This window comes from Trichogramma pretiosum, unplaced genomic scaffold, assembly GCF_000599845.2.
Source record: "Trichogramma pretiosum strain Unisexual culture from Peru unplaced genomic scaffold, Tpre_2.0 scaffold3, whole genome shotgun sequence".
In the NCBI taxonomy this organism is placed as follows: Eukaryota; Metazoa; Arthropoda; class Insecta; order Hymenoptera; family Trichogrammatidae; genus Trichogramma; species Trichogramma pretiosum.
The window spans coordinates 4,643,738-4,664,339 of NW_019641698.1; the positions used below are offsets into that span (position 1 = coordinate 4,643,738).

Genomic DNA, 20,602 nt, shown 5'->3' on the forward strand with positions numbered 1-20,602 from the left:
GCGCGCGAAATAACAGCTGAAACTGATTTTAACAAACAGGCCAAAGTAATTATACGTATTATACACACATACACACAAACAGACACACACACACAGACAAAAGCGCACAGAGGGAGAAAGAGAGAGAGAGAGACTATGGCTGGCTGCGCTCGCGGAGGATGGGAACTTTTAAAAGCGAAGCGCGCGCGAGGTAATAAAATAAACGTCACTCTCCATTACGCTTTCTCGCGTGTTTTAATTCGCTCATGTCGTACACGCGCGTGTCGCTCTGCTGTCTCTCTCTCTTTCTCTCTCTTTATTCAGAGACTGCTTGCCAGTGCAGCAGCAGCAGCAGCAGCCGCAGCGTCAGCAACAGTGCAGCCTGCTCGGTGATCAGAAGTTGTTGAAATTTCGTTTTATGGGCCCGCGGCTGTCGACGACGGCAACGTGACGGCAACGACGCGGCGAGACGCCAAAGACCCGCGAGCGAACGAAAATAAAAACATTTTTATTCCATTACAGGATGCCGTGCAGCTGCTGTCGTGGTTGCTGCTGCAGTGCAGCCGTCCAGTCAAGTCGGGCCGATCGATTAATTTTTTTCAAGCCAATGTGTATACACGGTGTGTTTGTTTGCGTTAATTGATTCAATGCTTTTACGTATTTATTTCTTCGTGTCAGGCTACGCCAGAGGGTTTTGAGAAAAAATTCCAAACGTAATCATCAAATTCGGACGTCCTTAATCACTGCAGATCCATTTGGACGCGGTATATGTCGCTGTCAGTCTTAATCGGAGACAATTAAACCAGACGCATTTATACATCTACGGACGCGCGCGCACACACACACACACACACACACACACGCACTGTATGTCATACAGCCATGGCAGTATATTATCGAGAAAATTAACCTTGTTTGACCTAGCCACGGAGACTCGAGGCATTAACTATTTAGCCGCCGCCAAAGTGCTTAATTATTCCAGCATGTAAGTGCAACATACATACTCGGCTGTGCTGGCGCGCTGCACACACGCCGAAACCTTCGAGTTAACGTCACCGTGACTGCACAGAGCAGAGAGTAGAGCAGAGCAGAGAAAAAAAATAATAATAAAACCGCACCGATATATTTGTACAGACATTTTACGATTCATACATGTGCGGACGTGTTGAAGTGTCTCGGCGCGTGTAAAGCTCGTAACATGGTACACGTATATAATATTCTTGGACGCGAAGCAGCTTCTGCACGCGTCAGAGTCAGTTTCAGCAAAAGTAACAAAGAGAGGGAGAAGAGAGCGAGAGACCAATGACGCAACCTATCGCGTATGCGTGGGTGTGCAGCATGTGCTGCTTCTCTTTTGGGTGAAAAATACACGTGAATGCAGTGCAGACGAGGGCTTTGTTTGCACTGGCTAGCGAGTAGCAGCAGCAGCAGCACAACGTGCATGCGAAAACGCGACGCGAGCTCGTATATAAGTACGTCTCGGATGTAGCAACCGAAAATATATACATGTTGACCTGTTGACAAGTGTCTCCGCGCAGCTCTTTTGTATTATACACATATACGAAAGTTAAAATAACTGTATAAATGCATAAACGTGTCGCGAAAAATTGCGCCGCACTTGTGTATACATCGACCGAACGAGCGCGTCTACTCGCGGCTATATTATATGTGCAATATTTATTGTTTAAATATATGCCGCACATAGTATGTTGTTAAGCGCGCGGCCGACCGAGCGATCGATACATATCGTCGCGCTCCGTAGTAATTATTCAGCTTCGCGGTATAAATTAATGCGCGAGGTGTGCGGCGCGCGATATCCATTTTTAGATTCCACGCGCAGAGGTGCAGTAGCGGTACGGTTACTTTGTCGAGTCTCGTTATACTGCGGCTGCTGCGTGGCTCTTTTATTATGCACTGATTGACTAATTAACAGATTGATAAGCTTATATGTATACCATAATTAAAACTGGTCTGCGATGCGCGCGGGAAAAACCTTGGCCATCTCAGCCGCCGATACAAGGATGATAACATTTCCGATCGATTATATGTATATGTTATTTTCTTCTCGAAAAAGTTCGCGCTTGCGATTGTAAAACGTTGAATTATATTTTTATTGGCGTAAAATGTATATGAAAAAAAGGCGAATTATGTGTATAAACGAGAATCAATTTTAATGTGCCGCTCTTCTGTACATCGTGTATGCCATAATAGCCAAGTGTTTTGCTGCTGCTTCTTCTTCGTCTTCTTTCGTCTGATGCTTCTCTTCCTTCTTTTCTTCGACTAAACGTCTGATTCATATGCATGAGATCTTTACTACTCCTCGTCTTAATTATTGTGCGGATGAACAAATGTACGATACATAAAAGAACTTTTTGATCTCCCGCCATCGTTATGAAGTCTTTTGCCGTAGCGAAATATATCTAATGGCTGCTATGAAAATTACTGTAATGGCGATGATGCCTTTGCTCAAGTTAAATTAGATTTCGATATTTCGTTTCATTTCCGCTTTTAATTTTACGATATATAACCTGGCATGGCCTCTGGAAGGCGCTAACGTGGCTTTTTGTGTTCGCAACTACGGCACGTTGACCAAAAAATGTATTTCCTTTGACAATTATTTTAGTTCTTTCTTTTCTCCCTTGTTATTAATTGCATAAAGCTATGTAGACAATCAATTCTTTATAGAGCGTAGAATTACAAAAAAATATAACAAAAACGGTTAATTCGCATGACAGCTTCACTCAAAAGCTGGTGTTGGAGTGAAGGCTAAACCGGAAATGTTTTTAATCCGAAGCTTTTAAAGTATAAACCCCCTTTGTCCGAGATTAAGTACGAGAAAATAACGAGGATTTTCTCTCTCTTATCTTCAGCTTTTGGTGTGATATAATTAATTTATCTTTCTTCTTTTCGATGTTTTGTTTGTCTGGCTAAATGAAACTCACCAAATAGACTGCCTAAAACCAATACGTATCAGTTCCGATACTCCAAAGAATTCACGAAAATTGTTGCTTCGATTCTCATGGTCTGCGCGCGTGCGCTTATACAAATGCTGCACGCACCCGGGCCTACGCGTATAGGAACAATTTATCCGAGGCAAACAACGTATAAGTACACATTACGCGCGTTCGGTTCGTACCCAGCGATTTGGCAACGTCTGTAAGTGAGAGAAGAGGAGGAAGAGAGAGAGAGCAAGAGATTGGCGGCCCATCTATCATGACTCAACTGGCCAAGCCAATAAAACGACGCTCCAATTCATTAGTATTCTGCGCTCTAACGCTCGTGTGTATGCGCTGCTTCACTATAGTCTCTTTCTCCGAGCTCTTCGAAGGCATGCGTGCATTTAGTTGTTTCAGCCGCGTTGAATTTAGAACCGTGCACAGACGGACAGACACACATACACACAGCCGCGCGGCGGCCTACTGACGCTGCCGATGCTGCTGCAAACAAACGAAAATTTAAACGCTCGAAAGACCTGCGGTTGCCGCATACTGCCTCTCGCAGCGTAGCTAGCTAATATATGAAGATAAGTCACAAATCATAATATTTACGAGTTGCTCGGACGGCCGAGAGGCATTTATCACGCCGCTCGCGATCGAACGAATTTATTCCGACCGAGGCGCACTGTATTATACCAGAGGCGTATTATATCTACGAGCGCGACAAGTCGAGAAATTAGGAAAGATAACGAGCTACGATATTTCGTTCAATTAAGACGAGACAGAGAGAGAGAGAGAGAGAGAGAGAGAGAGAGCGAGAGCGAATCTTCGCAAAGAAAATCGACTCAAGCTCTCGAGTTGCGCCTCGGAGAAATTTTCGGGAAGTTTGCCAAAACGAGAGGGAGTGAGAGAAAGTGTCACGCGCGCGCGTGTAAATATAATTGTTATAGTGTTCCGCAACAAGCTCCGATGCGCGCTCCCCACGCCGACGCCGACGACGACGACGACGACGACGACGCTCGTGCGAGCGAGCGAGCTATAATACGAGCCCGCGCGCGCTGACAAATAGCAAATTTACTTATGCATATGAGCAATCCATTATACATGCAGTAACGAAGCTATGCACTTTCCAATTGAGAACAATCACGATTAATTATATGCGGCTGCAAATGTGTTGTCGTGCGCCGCTCGGCCCAAGCTAGCTCTCTGGCTATACACACATGAACGTATTGGCAATTATATAACGAGGGCAAAGTCATTTTTTCTCTCGAGCTTTTTTTTCTCATTCCTCGTGTATATACTTTGTACGTAAACGTCGCGCGGTGCATGCAAAATTTTGCCTGGCCTGTGCTGCTACTATATACCAGTTTATACCAGCAGTACTCATGGGCTCTTTACACGATCGGAGCTGTCCACGCGCAGCAGCAGCTGGCGTATATAATACCGTACACGTTTCTCTGGTCACGAGGAGAGAAATAAATAGCTCGTCGAATCGAATATCTCGACGCTAATTAAAATACCTCCGAACGCCGCGTACAATGGCTCTTTCTCTCTCTCCGTCTCTCTTTTACATAAAGGTCCACCCACTAAGAGGGCACATACACACACACACACACTCATATATAGCTCGCTCCGCGTGCACTGCACTGCAGCTCGCGCAGAACACAGCATGATTTATCGAGGTATAATGTTTTGTTTAGTCGGCGCGCGGGCTGTTCTCCGCGCGCGCACGATGATATCTGCCCGCGCAACTACTCGCGGCTTCGAGATCGAGATATATTACGTGCACTCCACAGATGTCTGTGCATGTGTTAGTGTGCGAGTGTATCTTCGCGTAAAGGGCCTCACCACACAAACGCACACACACACGTACCATACGTACTTGCGCGCGCAGTAGTTATTTATACACGTGCCTATGTAAAATTGTATCGTGCTACAATGTGCAACGCGAGGGAGTTTATTATTATTGGTCGTTTATGGTTAGTATATTGCGTGCGTGCGTGCGGGCATGCGCCTGCGCTCAATGGAGCGGAAAGGGATTTTTTTTATTCAACATTCGATCTGCGCGCATACCTAAGATAAGGACTCGCTGCTGCTGCCGCTGGATAACGAGAGATATGGTTACTTTAAGCTTTCTTTTTCTTCCTCTCTTGTTCGCTCTCTCTCTCTCTCTCGCTTATCGTTCCGAGCTTTGAAAAATTCTGCCTTTGCGAGCTCCGGGGAGCGACGACCATGATGATCTCTTCCCGGTGGTGGAAGGAAAGAAGAAGGAGGAGGAGTAGTAGATGGAGAGACGTTTTGTCTCGTAGGCACTTTTTCAAGATGAAACCAAGGCGATTTCGGCGAAACGACCCAAGCAATTCTTTTTATATGTCCGTGCAGCTTGATAACACGTATCGCCGACTGATTAATCTATTTTTGTCTCTCGTTTTGATTTTGTTGATTTAATTTTGTACCCACGCCTCGGTGCTCTTTGTTTTGCTTCTTTCTTTAAATGTCTCAAGAAACGATATGCTAGCGTCGCCGGGGCGCATCATCGATCGACCTCTTTTGCTACTTTTAACTTGAACACCTGCCACGATGGCCCGTGTGTTAGCTGGTAGCGCTCGCCATTTTATCGAAAAAGAAACTACACGCATCGTCGAATTTTATCGAAAGAGAACACTTAACTTTCTTTTACTTTTCCTCGGCGAACAACGGATAACTCGCTTTATTTTTGCACATCGACCATTCGCACCTTAACTTTTCCTTTACTCGAACCCCGAACATCGACTGCGCTCCTCGCCTCGTGGCTTCTCATCGGACTCTTCTTCTTTTCTATTACATCTATATACGCTTACGTATATAAACCTTTCGTTTTTCGAGCTTCTACATCGTTTCACAATGAAATACTCTCTATCCTTTACGATCACATTTTTCCAAGCATTTCCACCCATTAAATTCATCCCAACTAACGCTACTAACTTTGCTCATTATCGAATTTCAAGGGATGCGAGGATGGAAGTAACATATGGACGCCTTAATTTCATTTTGAAAATTTGTATTTTAACATTTTCATGAAAACTTTCATAATTAGCGACGATAAGAAATTATGCCATTGTGATAAATCAATAAAAGCTCTTTCAGTAATGCCTCTGAAACTCGCGTAATTAAACGTGTTTGAATCATATCCGTCTCATTCTCTCTTTCCAATAAACTGCGAACCATTCCCCCGCGGATATTTCCATTCATGCTGTCATTTTACGCGAATATGACCTTTCAGCGCTATTGATATAAAGCTCGATTGAAAACTACGACGCGCTGATGAAGGTTTTAATATATAAAAAAATACGACGTAATTGCAATAAAAAATGTCGTGCATTCGACGAGTACGCCATGAGTTTCAAAGTCACCTTGCAACAGCACTCGACACATCTGTAATTGTATATTTTACGGACTTTAAAGTCAATGAATTTTGAATAAATGGGCTTCTATCTAGAGGAGAAGCTTGCGATGCTTTTAGAGGCTAAAAAAGCAAAAGAAAACTTTATCGTGCGTAAACACTCGCGCGTTTTCCCATACCCTTCGGCTCGTGTACTTCGCTGCGCTTGGCTGAGTAAATCTTGGAATTATTTTACGTGGCGCAGCAGCAGTGTTGAGCAAAATCATCGAGCGTTATGAAAATTAGTGTACATGGCGAAAATATTGTTTTATATTTTGCATGCGCTGAAAACACGTAACAACAACAGCACCGCAAACACGAAGACGTTTAAGGAACAAATGAACAATATCGTTAACAAACTCATCTGCATACATTGTCTGCTGCTGAGTGTGCACTGCTGTGTGCGTCGGCAATCGCGTGTATTCGCGGCTAACACGTGCTCCGCGCGTATAATATATACACACACACGCAATGAATATTAAAGCAATGTTTACGCTCGCGAGCCGTGCAGCAGTCGTTGAACGTTTGACACGTCTCTAATGTATAAAAATTAAAAAAGAACAATGGGAAAATTTACGATTACTTATACTCATACTTTTGTTGTGTCTGTTTGCAGATCGAAAATCAGCGAGGAGGAGCAGTGGCGACGAGCGTCGTCGAACGAAACGATCAATAAAAACACTCGGCACTATATATCACGCAGCCTGGAAGGCGCAGCAGCAGCGCGGCAGCAAGTGTCGAAAAAGCAATAGCTGCTCGTAAAGCACACGCGCGAGCGCTCGCGAATCCTCGCGCCAAAGTGTCACGTGCAGCAGCAGTAGCAGCTTCTTCGCGGCTCTCTATCGTATTTCTTCCTCGATTTCTCCTATCTCTCTCTCTCTCTCTCTCGCTAATACGCATAGGCCATCTTGCGCGCGTCATCTCTCGATGTTTGTACATATTGTATGCCAGTCGATGGATCACGGGTACATCTGAGTGTGTCTGTGTCTTCGATTCCCCCATGTATACAAGCTCTAACGCGCTGACCATGTATACGTGTAAATGTGTATTATACTAAATGTATTAAGTGCTCCGGTCTATTATACGTGTGTATTTATCTTCGATATACATCGCATTGGGTGTATACGGCTACGGCGACGACGACGAGGCGAAGGAATATCATATATTTATACGACAGTGCGAAATTATGTGAGTGTGTGTGACTACGAAGACGACGACGACGACGACGACGGGGAATAATACACATCATCGTCTCAGTCGCAGTCATCGCGCGCGTCGACGAAGCTTCGGTAGTCAAGACGGCAGAGAACTCGACGCATTAAGAACTTACGTAATCCATTCATTCCCTTACTCGTTTGTTATTACTTACACGCTCGTTTAATATAAATCAGAAATACGCGACCGATTGCGTGCATAAAGACCGTTGTTGCTTTGTAGTGCTTCTTGTGGTGCTCCTGTGCTCATATGCGTTTGAAGTTCAACGTACACGAAAAATATCTCGGAGCGGGCTTGTGCGCGTAATCTGCAAGTACGCAGCGCTGAACAAGGAGAAAGAAGAGAGAAACAAAAGTTAGGGGAAAAAATGAAAATCAGCGTTTCGACGATGCTGGACTGCAAACGATCGAATTGCGGTCGTCGTATGCCGCTGCTGGTGCCGCTGCTGCTTTTGCTCTGCGTTATCGGTAAGTGTCGATGTTGTCATTTTTAAAAATACTTCTACGTTTAAACTCGCAGTCTGTGATCCCATTAATGAAAATCAGCGAGGCTACATTATTATTGTGCTGCATCGATTATTCCGCCCATTGTTGGAATTGCTCGAGAATCGGGTGTACACACATCGTCATCGCGTAAATAAAGTACGGTGAGGATAAAGACCTCTCGAGTAGCTGCTTGTGCTCCGTGATGTTAAACTGGTGCGTAAGAGCGTGCGTGCACGCAAATTAGTGCGTGCCATGGTAGTAGTTGGGCATTCTCTCGATTCTTGCGATACATAAAATTCGCGCTAAAACTTATCGGCCATATCCAGTTGCGATAATTTCCCCTCATAAGACGAGCTCTTTTTTGCGGCTACACGCACGATGGTATTTTTTTCAACTGCATCGCGCGTAAACAGATACAACGTGGTGGCCCCCTTTCTCACTTGATGCACGGGATGCAGTAATTGTTGTGGTTTTGCTTGTCGCGCTTTTGCGTTACGTATACGTGTTCACGATGTGTACGCGTTGGTACGCGCGCTCGTCTAGTGTAGGTATATACGTTCATGGCACCTGCATACAAAGGTGAATAGCCCAGTTTGTCGTCTGTCCCTCTTTCTCTCTCTCTCTCTTCCTGACGCATGTATATACATTTTGCGAGCGTGTGAGGCCGAGTATAATGTGCCTAATGGCCACACGCGCTGTAAAACTCGCTCGCAAACTTCCGCTCGCCGCAACAGCCGAAGTGAGCTGCTCCATGCATCTGTGCTGTAGTATGTGTTATTACGCACGCGCTCATGAAAAAAAAACCTGAAACAATTATACGAGAGCTAATATTACTTTTGAGCGTGAACCATTATCGAAGCGCCCATTACTTTTAAAAGTGCCCGACTAATAAATATGATTATTTCGAATTTACCGTTCACGACGACGAGTACGTTGCATAATAGGCGTGGTTCAGAAGCTGTAACGTACTTGTTATCGTGTACGCTGCGCCGAATGACATTTTTCAATTACGATACCGGGAATCCACTTCGCGTACCGTACGCGCTCGAGGGTCAAGACTGATTAATTATTACCGCGTTATACGTTTTTCAAAGCCCGAAAGTCATGCTTCGGAATCAAACGAGCGAAGGAAAAAAAACACTGATGCAGAAACATAAAGTCAGCAATCGTGCAACTTACGATACATTCGTATAACGCACACATATATTTTTCAGCTTGGACTCTTTGATTATTATTTCACATGATTTTTCTTTCATTTTATTATTAATTACATGCAAATATACGCTGTAATAGGCCACACCGAAGCTCATAACATGTTTATATCTCGCGACGATTTTCGGTGAAAAAGTATACATCAAAAAAACCCGCGTATAGTGATGTTACATGTGCAATATAAAGTTAAAATTAAATGTACAATTTTTTTAATGTAAACATAATACTTCGGGGAATAAGTTCAAATTTATCGTGACATTTCCATTTCGTTTACTATAATTTTGCGTAATTTATTGTGGTATTTATCAATGAAAGTAAGTTTTGTATTGCAAGTGCGCTTTTAGATGTTTTATAACCAGCTCGCTAGTCATTGTCTTGTGACTTTATGCCTGTCCATTAATCCAGTCGGCTCGAAACATATATCAAGGATAATTTTGGGATTAAATAAGTCACATACTAGATTTTGTACCTACAGCTTGTGCACACGAGATTGCGATATATACGTTCACGCGCGCGTACATTAAACATCGGACTATAGATTGTGCATGTGCAAGTGTGCATTAGTCTGCGGAATACATAACAATTGACCGAGACGATCGCGCGTCGATACACATAATGCAACACAATACATCAATGCCCTCCCAATGAGCCAGCGTGTGGCTGCATGCGTTATTATTTTGCTTTTCTATACGCGGATACATGCGGCTACGTGCGAGCGAGCAAACGTGTGAGTGTTTACGTGAGTGCTCTGTCCATGTGTGTGCGTCGCAGGTGTGTCACACGACGTGTGTGCTGCAATCGCAATGCATATGACGAAAATCAACGCTCGAGCGCAATTACATCCTACACTCTAATGTCTGCGTGTGCTAGAACGAGATTTTTCATTATGCAGATTGGATCAATCAAATGTTGTTAGAGGCTCAAGTTCTCTTAAGACGAACTCTACAAACTTTGCGAATAAAAAATAGTTGGAAAAATAATTAATTACAATAGAAAATTGTTAAGATACTCCGTCAGACATTGTTTGCTATACGCGAATTAGTTATTGTTGCTGGAACTTAATGAAACGATCAAACGCGACTAAACTATCGATCGATTCCGTACATAACTTGCATAGGTCCGAAAGCTCACGTCGATGTAAATCAAACTCGGCCGAACCAAAAGTTTCTTTCTCCGTTTTCTCTCTCTCACCGTTACAGCAGCAGCAGCAGCTACAATACTGGACAACGTACTAGCACTCGAAATTACACGCATACCTTGATGCCTCGGCAAAGCCGAGCTTAACCCACATTGCAACTCAAGATCTCCTATAGAGTGTGCAGCGCGTAAGAGCGGATCGTGGTACAATACATACATAATATAATGCCGTTGTTATACTTCGGAAAGAGAATCGAATCAGCAGCAGCAGCAGCTACCGCCTGCATAGAGCTGCTAGTTAAATCTATTTGGAAGTTGCTGCTGTGCGTGTAGACGCGAGTGTTTACCGATGTAATATCTTGTCTAAGTTGATTGGTTATATATACCGCTGTTGCTGCTGCTGGCTCTGTGTTGCAGCGATAGCCATTGGCACATATCATAGATCGAATCGATTTATCTTTCCAATACAGGCCGGGGCGCGCGTGAAGGCGCGCATCAAGCAATGCTCCATATAGTTGTCGGGTGGGTAATAGCGGGTAACCGAAGAGATTACGACGCATCGACTTTGAATAAGGAATGCCTCGGCTCTTTCGGTCCCGGGCTGTGTGTGCTACGGCCCCCCGCCGCCTACTTCGCCGCCACCACCACCCCCCAGCTCTTTCTCCACCTTATATAGCATGGCAAATAGTTTGCCATATATGTGCTGCTGCGCTCGCCAGCTATATAACGTAAAAGCTGCCTTCGGTATACATATATATTCCCTGGGCGCAAACTTCGTCTTTGCACTTTGTGACCACGAACCGCACACGCTGGTAGGTACTGCTGCTGTGTGCAGTGACGACCGCCGCTCCGAACCCCTCGGCAGCTTCCCTCCTCCCCCACCGCACCTCCTCCTTCTACCTACCGTAACGTATTCTATATATATAAACATACACCGTCGTTGCCGTCACTTCATCTTTATCGGCTCTGTACGGACGGAACAAGTTTGCCTCGAGCAACTGGTTGCAGGGCTCGCACAAGCTACTCATTCGCTCTCAGCCTCTCTCTCTTTCTCTCTCGCTCTCGCCGTCCTTCGCATTAATTGCAATACGTTTCCGCGTGTACCTAAATATACCTGCGCGCTTATCATTACCAAACGACTTTGGCCAACTATACTTACATGTATGATCGAGTTCGAACTGGTGCTGAGCGCGATTACGCGTACGCGTAAAGTATGTTTCGTGACTCCCATATACGTGTATGTGCGCGACGATGAAAACTCAACTACCGATTCGAGAGCTGTGTAGTGCGCGTATGCGTGTGCGAACAGCGAGCAGCAGTGAGTCATGCGGAATTTCTAAGCGATGATTCAATTTGGCATCGATGTATACGCATTGTTTCGTCGTGTAAAAAAATTGTACCATCGCGCCGTGGAGTGTCGAGAGCTTTCGAGAGCACTCAAAATCAATCAAAGAAGTGCAAATTGACGTCGATTGTATTTGGAAACTTGACGTTTCATTGCGATGTTTACAGAAATGAATCATTGTAGTGGAAAAAAATGCTTTAAAATCAACCATTTTTACATAACTCTGATACGTACTTTTGTATTTATACTTTTTCACGCACGAAATCTAGACGATTTTTGTGGAAATTTCTATGCACTGTCAAGTTGTCATGTTTGAACAAAAACTAGGACATGCTGAATGACTTGTGTTCAGTAGAGTTGTAATTAATGCACGTAATATGCATCACACAGATAATATTTTTCATCCGACTATTTTTGTTTTTATGAAAAAAAAATTAATTTTAATTCAAAAACAGAAGCAGCGTTGTTGAAATTCATCAATGCATAATGCATATAGGAACCCTTATAGAAAATAATGTGTTATTCATACACGCATAATAATGAATTTTGCAATAACAAGAGTATTATTCGCGACTATTTTTCTCTCGGATCATTACATTAACCCAGCGCCACTTTGGAATTACACTACTTCGTAAGCCACTTCTAGGATTTTCCCTCCATTTACGCGACAAGAGAACTAGATGCAAGAGAAACGGCAACATCAGCGTAATCGAAATCTCATTATATTCGTCGCGTCCACCTTTTCGAGCATTAAGAGTGCGGGAATTCGATAAAGGACAAGAAAAGTTCACCGATCGATCCGCTAATTTATAATCTCATCAATGACGGTAGAGAGCCGCACGTTCTGCAGAGCTGTGGAATCTTATTTATCCTGCGTCAGCTAATCTTGCGGCATCGTCACGCAGCCGAGTTTCAACGTCGAATTAAGCCTGTCCTTTTTTTCTCATTCAAAGATATTTCGAGGGCAGTTTAATTTTTCCTTTATATACGTGCAAGTAGTCGACATCAATTTTTACGTCGTTTTTTAAATGCATACCTTGCGAAATTCTTACATCGAGGAACATCTCATTTTCAAATCTACAATGTATATATTCGCTAAAAAAGCTTGACTCGACGTTATTCCTTCGCCTATAGCTCTTTCCGCACTGTTTTAAAAAGTATCTCATTGTATTATTTCATTGGCTCATCTGTACGATATGTCTTGGGTAACGATGCACGCCCAATCTATGCAAATTCAGACGCGGTCGCGAAGACAGAAGCTATCGAAGCGTTGCGAGCACCAGCTGTATATTCTCCGCGTGCAGCAGCTTCTCGAATGTATAAGCGTGATTTTTCTCTTGCACTTTTTTCTCCGAGTGCAGCACGCGGCGCGGCGGTCTCCACCCGAGAGCGCGCGTACCAGTACTGCAAACTCCGCGACTATTAAAGACCTCCCGTAGCGAAAGAGAAAAGATCTATCTAAAGGAATTTTTCTTGCGTCTTCTAGAAATAGCGCGGCTACAGAAGGAAGCAAGAGGAAGGCGAGAGGAGGGTGGAGGAGGAGGAGGAGGCAGAGAAGGAGGGTAAAAAAACAGAAGCGTAGGCAAAAATAAGGAGCGCGCGCGCGAGCGAGCGTAGAAACCTTTAAAGAAAAGGCTGATGGTGTCGAGGAGAATGAAAGACTATAATAACAAAAGGGGAAAACTCGCGCGCGCCGCGCCGCACAGTGCCCCGGTGGTCTGAATATATATGAAAGGAACCAACTACTACTCTCGCACGTACACACATATATATACGCGTACATTCGAGGAAACGTGCGCATAATGCCTCGCTGCTATACTACTTCTGCTGCAAAGCTAAATTAGCTCGGCTTGCAGGAAAAAGGCAGCAGCCGGAGAGAGGAGAGAAAAAGAGAGAATGAGAGAGAGAGAGAGAGAGAGGAGAAAGAGAGAGCTGAGGAGTTTTAAGGAAATGACTATGTTGACCGAACCTCTTACAGCCATTCTTACCTCGGCTAATAGATATATCCTCTTTTGAGATAAAATATATTATAGAGGGAAATGGTAATAAATTGGAGTACATTAGAAGATTGTTCGTTAATTTTGCGCGAGTAATGTGTAGACTAGGCGACCTATAACCCGGAACTGCGTATTATTACGTCGCCTTCCAATTGCCAGGCAAACTTCTCGAATAATCCTTCGCTCGATCGTCGCTCGCTTTTAATGGCCTCGCGCGAGCGCTTGGAATATACGTATAGGCACACTATATATGTAGAGAGAGAGAGAGAGAGAGAGAGAGAGAGAGAAAGCGAACGCAGCGCGGTAGAATAGGAAAATTTATCTCGAACAATGCGCCGCACGCCTTTTTCGCCCTAGAGGGAGAGACAAATCATTCGGCGAATCCTCGAGAGAATACAAGTGCCATCGAGATCATCGCGTCGTTGGCAGGCCTCGACGTCGTGCAGAGCGTATGCGCGCGCTCGCGACCCAAGTGCATACACCTGAAATATTTAAGGAAGAGAAGAAAAGTCAGAATATAATACGATAAAACTCGGGCGCTAGCTGCTTATGCTGCACTGTTCGACGATTTATATAATGATCCAATGAAGCGCGCGATAATGAACGGTATTTGCATTGCTCATTCAAAGGGCTGCTCTCTACTGGCGCGGAGTACAGAATTTCTCTCTTGTGCCTATATACGTACACGCATCCCTTCGAGTATGTGTGCGAGGAGAACTGAGGAGGAGCGCTCGCACACGAGGAGCCGAACCGTATCGTATTTTCCATCCAATTTTGAGGCTCTCTTGTATACTTTACACCGAGCCCAAAGTCGATATTACCGGCTTACGCTTGGTGGAACGTGCCTGGCAGTGTGCGCAGTTTTGTATTTAACGCGTCTCCGTTACACATTATATTATGTTTTTGCATATACACGTGCGGTCTATCTAAAATAACAGCAAAGTAGATATCATCTTTGATAATTCCTCGAAGATAACGGCGCACATATAGCCTCTGTAATTCAGGTGTTTATATCGTCTGTGCATTTAAACACAGCACACACACACGTACACATAAACACACAAATACGTTATCGGTAAGAAACGAGACATTTTCACCACGACTATGCACGCCGCATCTACACACGGCTGGCAAGAGTCAAGCTGCTCGCGAGGATTGCATACGATGCAGCAGAGACACATTCGTAAATACACATAAATTGCGATTCGTATTATGTGCTTACGTAAAAGTAATAAGACATCGGATTTTATTGGTTTGAGCGTTCGAGCCACTGCTGCATGTGCACCGTGACATTTTCCGTTCTGGAATTCGCAGTACGTGACATATTTTTGCTGCACGCAACAACAGCCAACGACAACAGCAACAACAACAACAACTCATCGGTAAATAATTTCTAGTGTACACTCGCGCGAGAAAATATCATGCGGTTGATCCACATTGTAGGAGAAAAAAATTTGACAGCCCCGGAGTATGTGCAGCTGCATTCGCACGTATTTATATGTATGTATACTTGTGCGCACCCGCACAGATCACCGTGTGCACACGCACACGTCGCAGGCAGTTAGCGCGATATTATTTCGAGCTTACGCGCGCGATAAAATTGCGCGGCGCATTTATTTAGCTCCTAAAAATGCGTATATATTATATTTATAAGCACGGACACACACGAGTACTGCATACGTGTATACGAACGCGCAACATTACGTGTGTGCATTTATTCGTTTGATCGCGTGCATTTTCCATGTGCTGCGCCGAGAGCCGTCGCCGTGCGTCGCCGTGTCGATGCTTCGCGCGTGTGTAGGTATTATAGAGCTGACGCGCGCAACAAAAACAGCGCGTATATGATGCATTTTATACACTCGCACGCGTATAATGCACATGTGCACGATCTCTGCTATAAATAAGCCGCGCTACGAGCTATATATTTGTACGATATATCTATATATCGCACGCGCGCGCCTGGACTATGTGGATTAATCATTGAGAGCGCGCGGGTGTGTGCACGCGGACGCAGATATTTTAGAGATTCTATGCATCGACGTGCGAGCGAGCGAGTGCCCGTTGCATATATATGTACGCTGCACAAATGCCAGACGAACATTTATTGGATTTCGAGCTTAAAAATAAACGTCGACTTACGTACTGAACTATATAGAGATCGCGCCCGTGTATATAGATATATATATCTCGCGCATCGCGCGATCCGCGATGAGAAATTTCTTGCATTACATGTCGAATTCGCTCTCTCTCACTCGATTTAAAGCTGGAAAATCTCTGCTCTGCATCATTGTTAGTTGCTGATGCCGGGCGGAGCACGTATATACATATATATACACCTGTAGGCTATATGCGATTCCCGGTGACACGAAAAGTTCATTGCGAATATAACGATTGTGCAGCGCGCTCCTTTCTATGTACGGACTTATGCGAATATGCACTCATATATATAATAGCGTGGCGTGGCGAAAATTTCACTAGAAAGAATTGTAAAGATGCTGCAATAGGGCGATTTACTCTGGATGTTTCCTTCCTTTTTTCTTTCGTTTTTTTTTGTTTTCAAGTGAAACTTCTTTAGGTTCGTTGAGTATGCGAGTACTTAACGCATGAAAACGGAGCGAGCAACTACCTGCGAATTTAAAGTATTACGTCAAGTGTATTTTCATAGTACTCAATACCAAATGAAATTCCAAAAATTATATGAGGTGTTTTTGTGGAATTTTGTTGAAATTTTTTTTCCAATCATTGTTCTTACATAGTTGCTTGTTCATTCCAAAACTGAGTTATATTTTTGTAGGAAAAGATTAATATTTCAAAATTCGTATCAAAAGTGTCACATTTAATTACTAGCTATTTGATTCCATCGATAGATGGAGTATCGTGAACTCGCAAGTGATAAAACAATTTTTGTAAGGCATAAATAGACGATTCGACTTGAGTCATTCAGCATGCATATGTTTGTGTGCGGAATTAAAAATGCAGTGTAAGAAGTTTAATTTGTAATTTTTTTTTATTAAAAAAAAAAAGAACATACGATTTACAGTACTACATTGAACTCAAGCTCTGCCTGTCTTTCTCTCTTTTTCGCGCGCTCTTTGGCATATTTTTTGCTTTATTATTATCATTATTATTTTGATCATTGTGGACGCAAGAAGAGACGAATTCTGTAAGAGAGATAATGTTTATATGTTTCTCGCTATCCGTTCGCACTAATTTTAATTACAACACGCCGCCTGTAAAGAGCACATCCATACACACCCTAGACCCTTTGTTGTTTAGCCCAAAAATATTCGAACTCACTTCTCATTATGAATTATTACTATTATTTTGAAGTGAAGATGAAAAAAAAATCATGCCCCAAATCGTCGACACGAAAATTTTTTTCTCGCCCAGACAACCTCGAAAAGTAATGAAAAAAATTCTCGAATACGCAATCCCGTATATACATCAAATCTTAATTAAATCGTTCAGGTAAACGAGAGCTTAGGTATAGTAGCAGTCGTGGCAGTAGAGACTAGGACTTGGGCCGACGTATAGCATAGGGAAAGCCGTGGCACCGATTCTTAATACGCATTTAATGATGAAAAGTTCAACAGCGCAGCATCCAACTGTGTGTACACGAATGAGAAGAGAGAGATAGAGAGAGAGAGAGCAGCCGCTCCAGGCTCTGGGCAAACTTTGTTCCAGAGAGAGAGAGAGAGAGATTGTGCTGTATATATATGTATGCATGCTTATGTACGTGTGTGCAAGAGTATAAGGAGGAAGCCCATTTTCAAATCGGATGAGAGATTATAATACCCTAACTGCGAAAAGTTTCCCAGCTCTCTCGTGGACAGAGTAGCGAAGGTATATATAGGGAGGAAAAGGAAGTTCTACATTGAGAAAGTTGCTATCGCACTTTTTGGCCTATGCGCGCGCTCGCGTCTTATACGCTCGCCTTTTAGCCGCTGGCTTGATTCTCGCGCTCGGCCGCTTGTAATAAATACACACATCAAATGCAACTGACGGACTTTAATAAAATCATGATTAACGAGCGCGACCTGAAAGGAATCACGAGTGGGCTTCGGCAATGGCCTGCAGTGTGCACACACACTGCGTGAAGCTGCCTCGTGCCCATGTAGCTCTCTGATGAATGATGACGTTACGCCTGTATACGTATGTTGCATGTGTATTGCATACGCGAGAGATTATACCGGGCGCGCGCGTGCATGACTCTTGATGCATATACGCATTTTATCATTTTATCAGTGCAAGAGAGAAGAGAGAGAGATGGGTAATGAGTAGAGTAATGACTCGTCGCTTGTGCCACTCTCCCACACACGCGGAACCAAGTTTACAACGGCTACGTCCAATATTATATCGTATATAGGTTGTCATTGATCATTACGGACTGCGTGTACGCGTTTGTTTCCGATTCGGTAATAAATCGCCCAGCCGTTTATCTCTGCACGCGCGTATGTATATATTTTTGCCCTGGATAAATTAATTTCCATCGCGCGCTTTTATCCACCCGTATCGAGCGCGTTTATTCCGCATTGATACATTTTAAAACCGCTGCCAAAAAATTTACACTTTTAATTTTTAAGTTTCATACCGAGCAGCATGTACTGTATGAGGCTCTCTTTGCGACTGCGAGCAGAGTGTGCGTACGTTACACATTGAAATGTGTCAGGCTGGACCTGCATGTTTGATTAGTCGCAGAGGAAATTGAACCGAAAGCGGGTAAACACGAGAACCCGGACTCGTGTGCTGCTGATTCGATTGATCTTTCCCGGCGAGTTAATTCTATTATCTAATTATATGCCCGGCCATATCTTTGTAACTCCGAGGCATCAACTTCCGCCTGCGTATAATTTACGTGTGAATTTTCGGACTTGCAGTACTCAGCGATGTATAATATATTACGAGACAAAAATTAATCTCCACTCATCGGCTATTTTGCACGCGTATAATTGGCATATATAATTTTTGTACCCGTCCGGCATATTATATACTGTATATGAGTACCGAGCGATCTCCGGGAGGCTGAATTTCAATCATGTAAACGCGGTTGCCAGACCCAACAAATATGTGTATTCATGGCTTCGAGGGCTTTTCCAAACTAATCATCATATTATATGAATTATCTGCCTACACCTACGCAGGCAGAGCTGCACGCGGCGCACGCACACGATTACGATACATACGCACACACGGTCTATTTGACCTAGATGTTTCAGAACTTGCGCTATACATAAATAAATACTGTATATACCTTCTCTATCTCTCTCTCTCTCTCTCGGCGTCTATGTAACGCTAAAAGCACTGCCACATAGACTTTCAAAGGTCGTCGCCGTCTTTCACTCGGGCGCCCGCAAGGCGCGATATATAGCATCAACGCACAGGCACATCTTGGCGCTCTGCCACCGTCGGATTTTCCCATCCGCATGCTCGCGTGCACACCGTATCGTACGTACACTGCCGCGCACGCAGCAACTCATCGTGCCATACACCGTGAAAAGCTGCGCCGCGACGACTCCTCTACGAGAAATATACATTATAAACGACAAATATCTAACGCAAAAACCTTAATGCTATTATAACGCAATTAACGGGAGTGTCTCGCTTTGCGCGCGCCGTCTCATTTGTAAATCATTTAGACCCGTTTTACTTTGCGTTTTGTTTTTGCGAGTCGTGCGTTTGATTGCGAGCGCGCTAGGGGCTTTTGAAAATTAGTACTTGTCGCTTTTAGCGTGCGCGAGCGAGAAGAGATTTTACGCGATATACCTTGTGTATTCGCGACTTTGCGCGCGCTTTGAACGCGACCCAAGAACTCGCGTTACGAGCAAATTGCACGCACGAGCTTTGTTTATATGTGTACTTGTCGGGCTCCAGCTGTCAGCTGATTTTCCGTCTAGATTATATTCGCTTTGTGATCAGCAGCGATCACGGGCATTGAATTTGTTGTTTTTTTTTGTCGTGAAATGGACGCTGAAATAAAACTGCCTGCAGACGGTCGATTATAAATATTAAAAGATCTATGAGTTCTATGAGTTGATTTAAGAAAAGTCTCATAAATTTTTTCTCGACCCCTTCGTGCACGTCTGAAATAATAACTATATTGTGCGACGTTCGTGCCTTTTCGAATATAGTCTATAAGTACGGATGAATATTTAAACGCATCGCTCACGAGATTAGCTGCGGAGATGTTATATATGAATAGAAGTGAGAAAGAGAGACGAAATGAAAAAGAAAGAAAAAGAAACGGAGTGAGAGCTGGAGAGAGAAAAAAAGCGATGACCTTTTCTTTTAGCTTTTAAAGCTTCTGCACGCTAGACCTTTATTTTTCATTTGCTACTCGTAAAGGGGGGATATAACCTTTACCCCGTTGCCCTCTCTCTCTTTCGCGAGGAGCTCACATGCATATACGCGCGCGTTCGGCGCAGTTTTATTCAAGTACGATGAGAGCTATACGGAACGACGCAACTTCTTCTTCTTTTTTTCCTCTCTCTCTCGCTCGCTTCGTGGTGTTCTCACACTATATACTGGTGCATACATACTGACTCTGCTGCTACTGCTTTACGCCCACACGTTTGCGCCTCGCTTCCATATATACGTGGATGTGTATGCACACACGCACACTCTTTTAACATGCAGCCGCACGATGCACGCTGTGCTTTCGATTTTTGCCACATATATACTCTCTCGCGCACCGGGATGATCTTTTAAAAAAGACCAGCAGCAGCAGCAGCTCTTCTTTCTGCTCTACACCCGAGCCGCGTGTGCCCTATAGCGCGCGCATGCGAGTTTTGCTTGCAGCTTTCTTATTTGTTTTCGTATCATCGTATACATGCGAGAGCGAGAGAGAGCGTGTATATCTATGTACTCGGGGCGTCGTT

General features: G+C 43.9%; 2 protein-coding genes across 4 annotated transcripts in view; both read left to right on the forward strand.

The window, feature by feature from the left end:
• Window positions 1–7,814, forward strand: part of LOC111694391 (insulin-like growth factor-binding protein 2) — an 86,987-nt gene extending 79,173 nt beyond the window's left edge. The window contains exon 5 of one of the 2 annotated variants that reach the window (XM_023462367.1): window positions 6,953–7,814. In XM_023462367.1, the coding sequence (XP_023318135.1) occupies window positions 6,953–7,098 (146 nt within the window). In that variant the 3' untranslated portion in view covers window positions 7,099–7,814. The remainder of the gene's footprint in view (window positions 1–6,952) is intronic. The other variant, XM_023462369.1, reaches the window with a different exon arrangement.
• Window positions 7,121–20,602, forward strand: part of LOC106650958 (cysteine-rich motor neuron 1 protein-like) — a 35,344-nt gene continuing 21,862 nt past the window's right edge. Inside the window, exons 1-2 of one of the 2 annotated variants that reach the window (XM_023462366.1) lie at window positions 7,121–7,666; window positions 7,774–8,018. In XM_023462366.1, coding sequence (XP_023318134.1) covers window positions 7,919–8,018 — 100 coding nt within the window. In that variant the 5' untranslated portion in view covers window positions 7,121–7,666; window positions 7,774–7,918. Of the gene's footprint in view, window positions 8,019–20,602 lie in introns of both variants that reach the window. The other variant, XM_023462365.1, reaches the window with a different exon arrangement.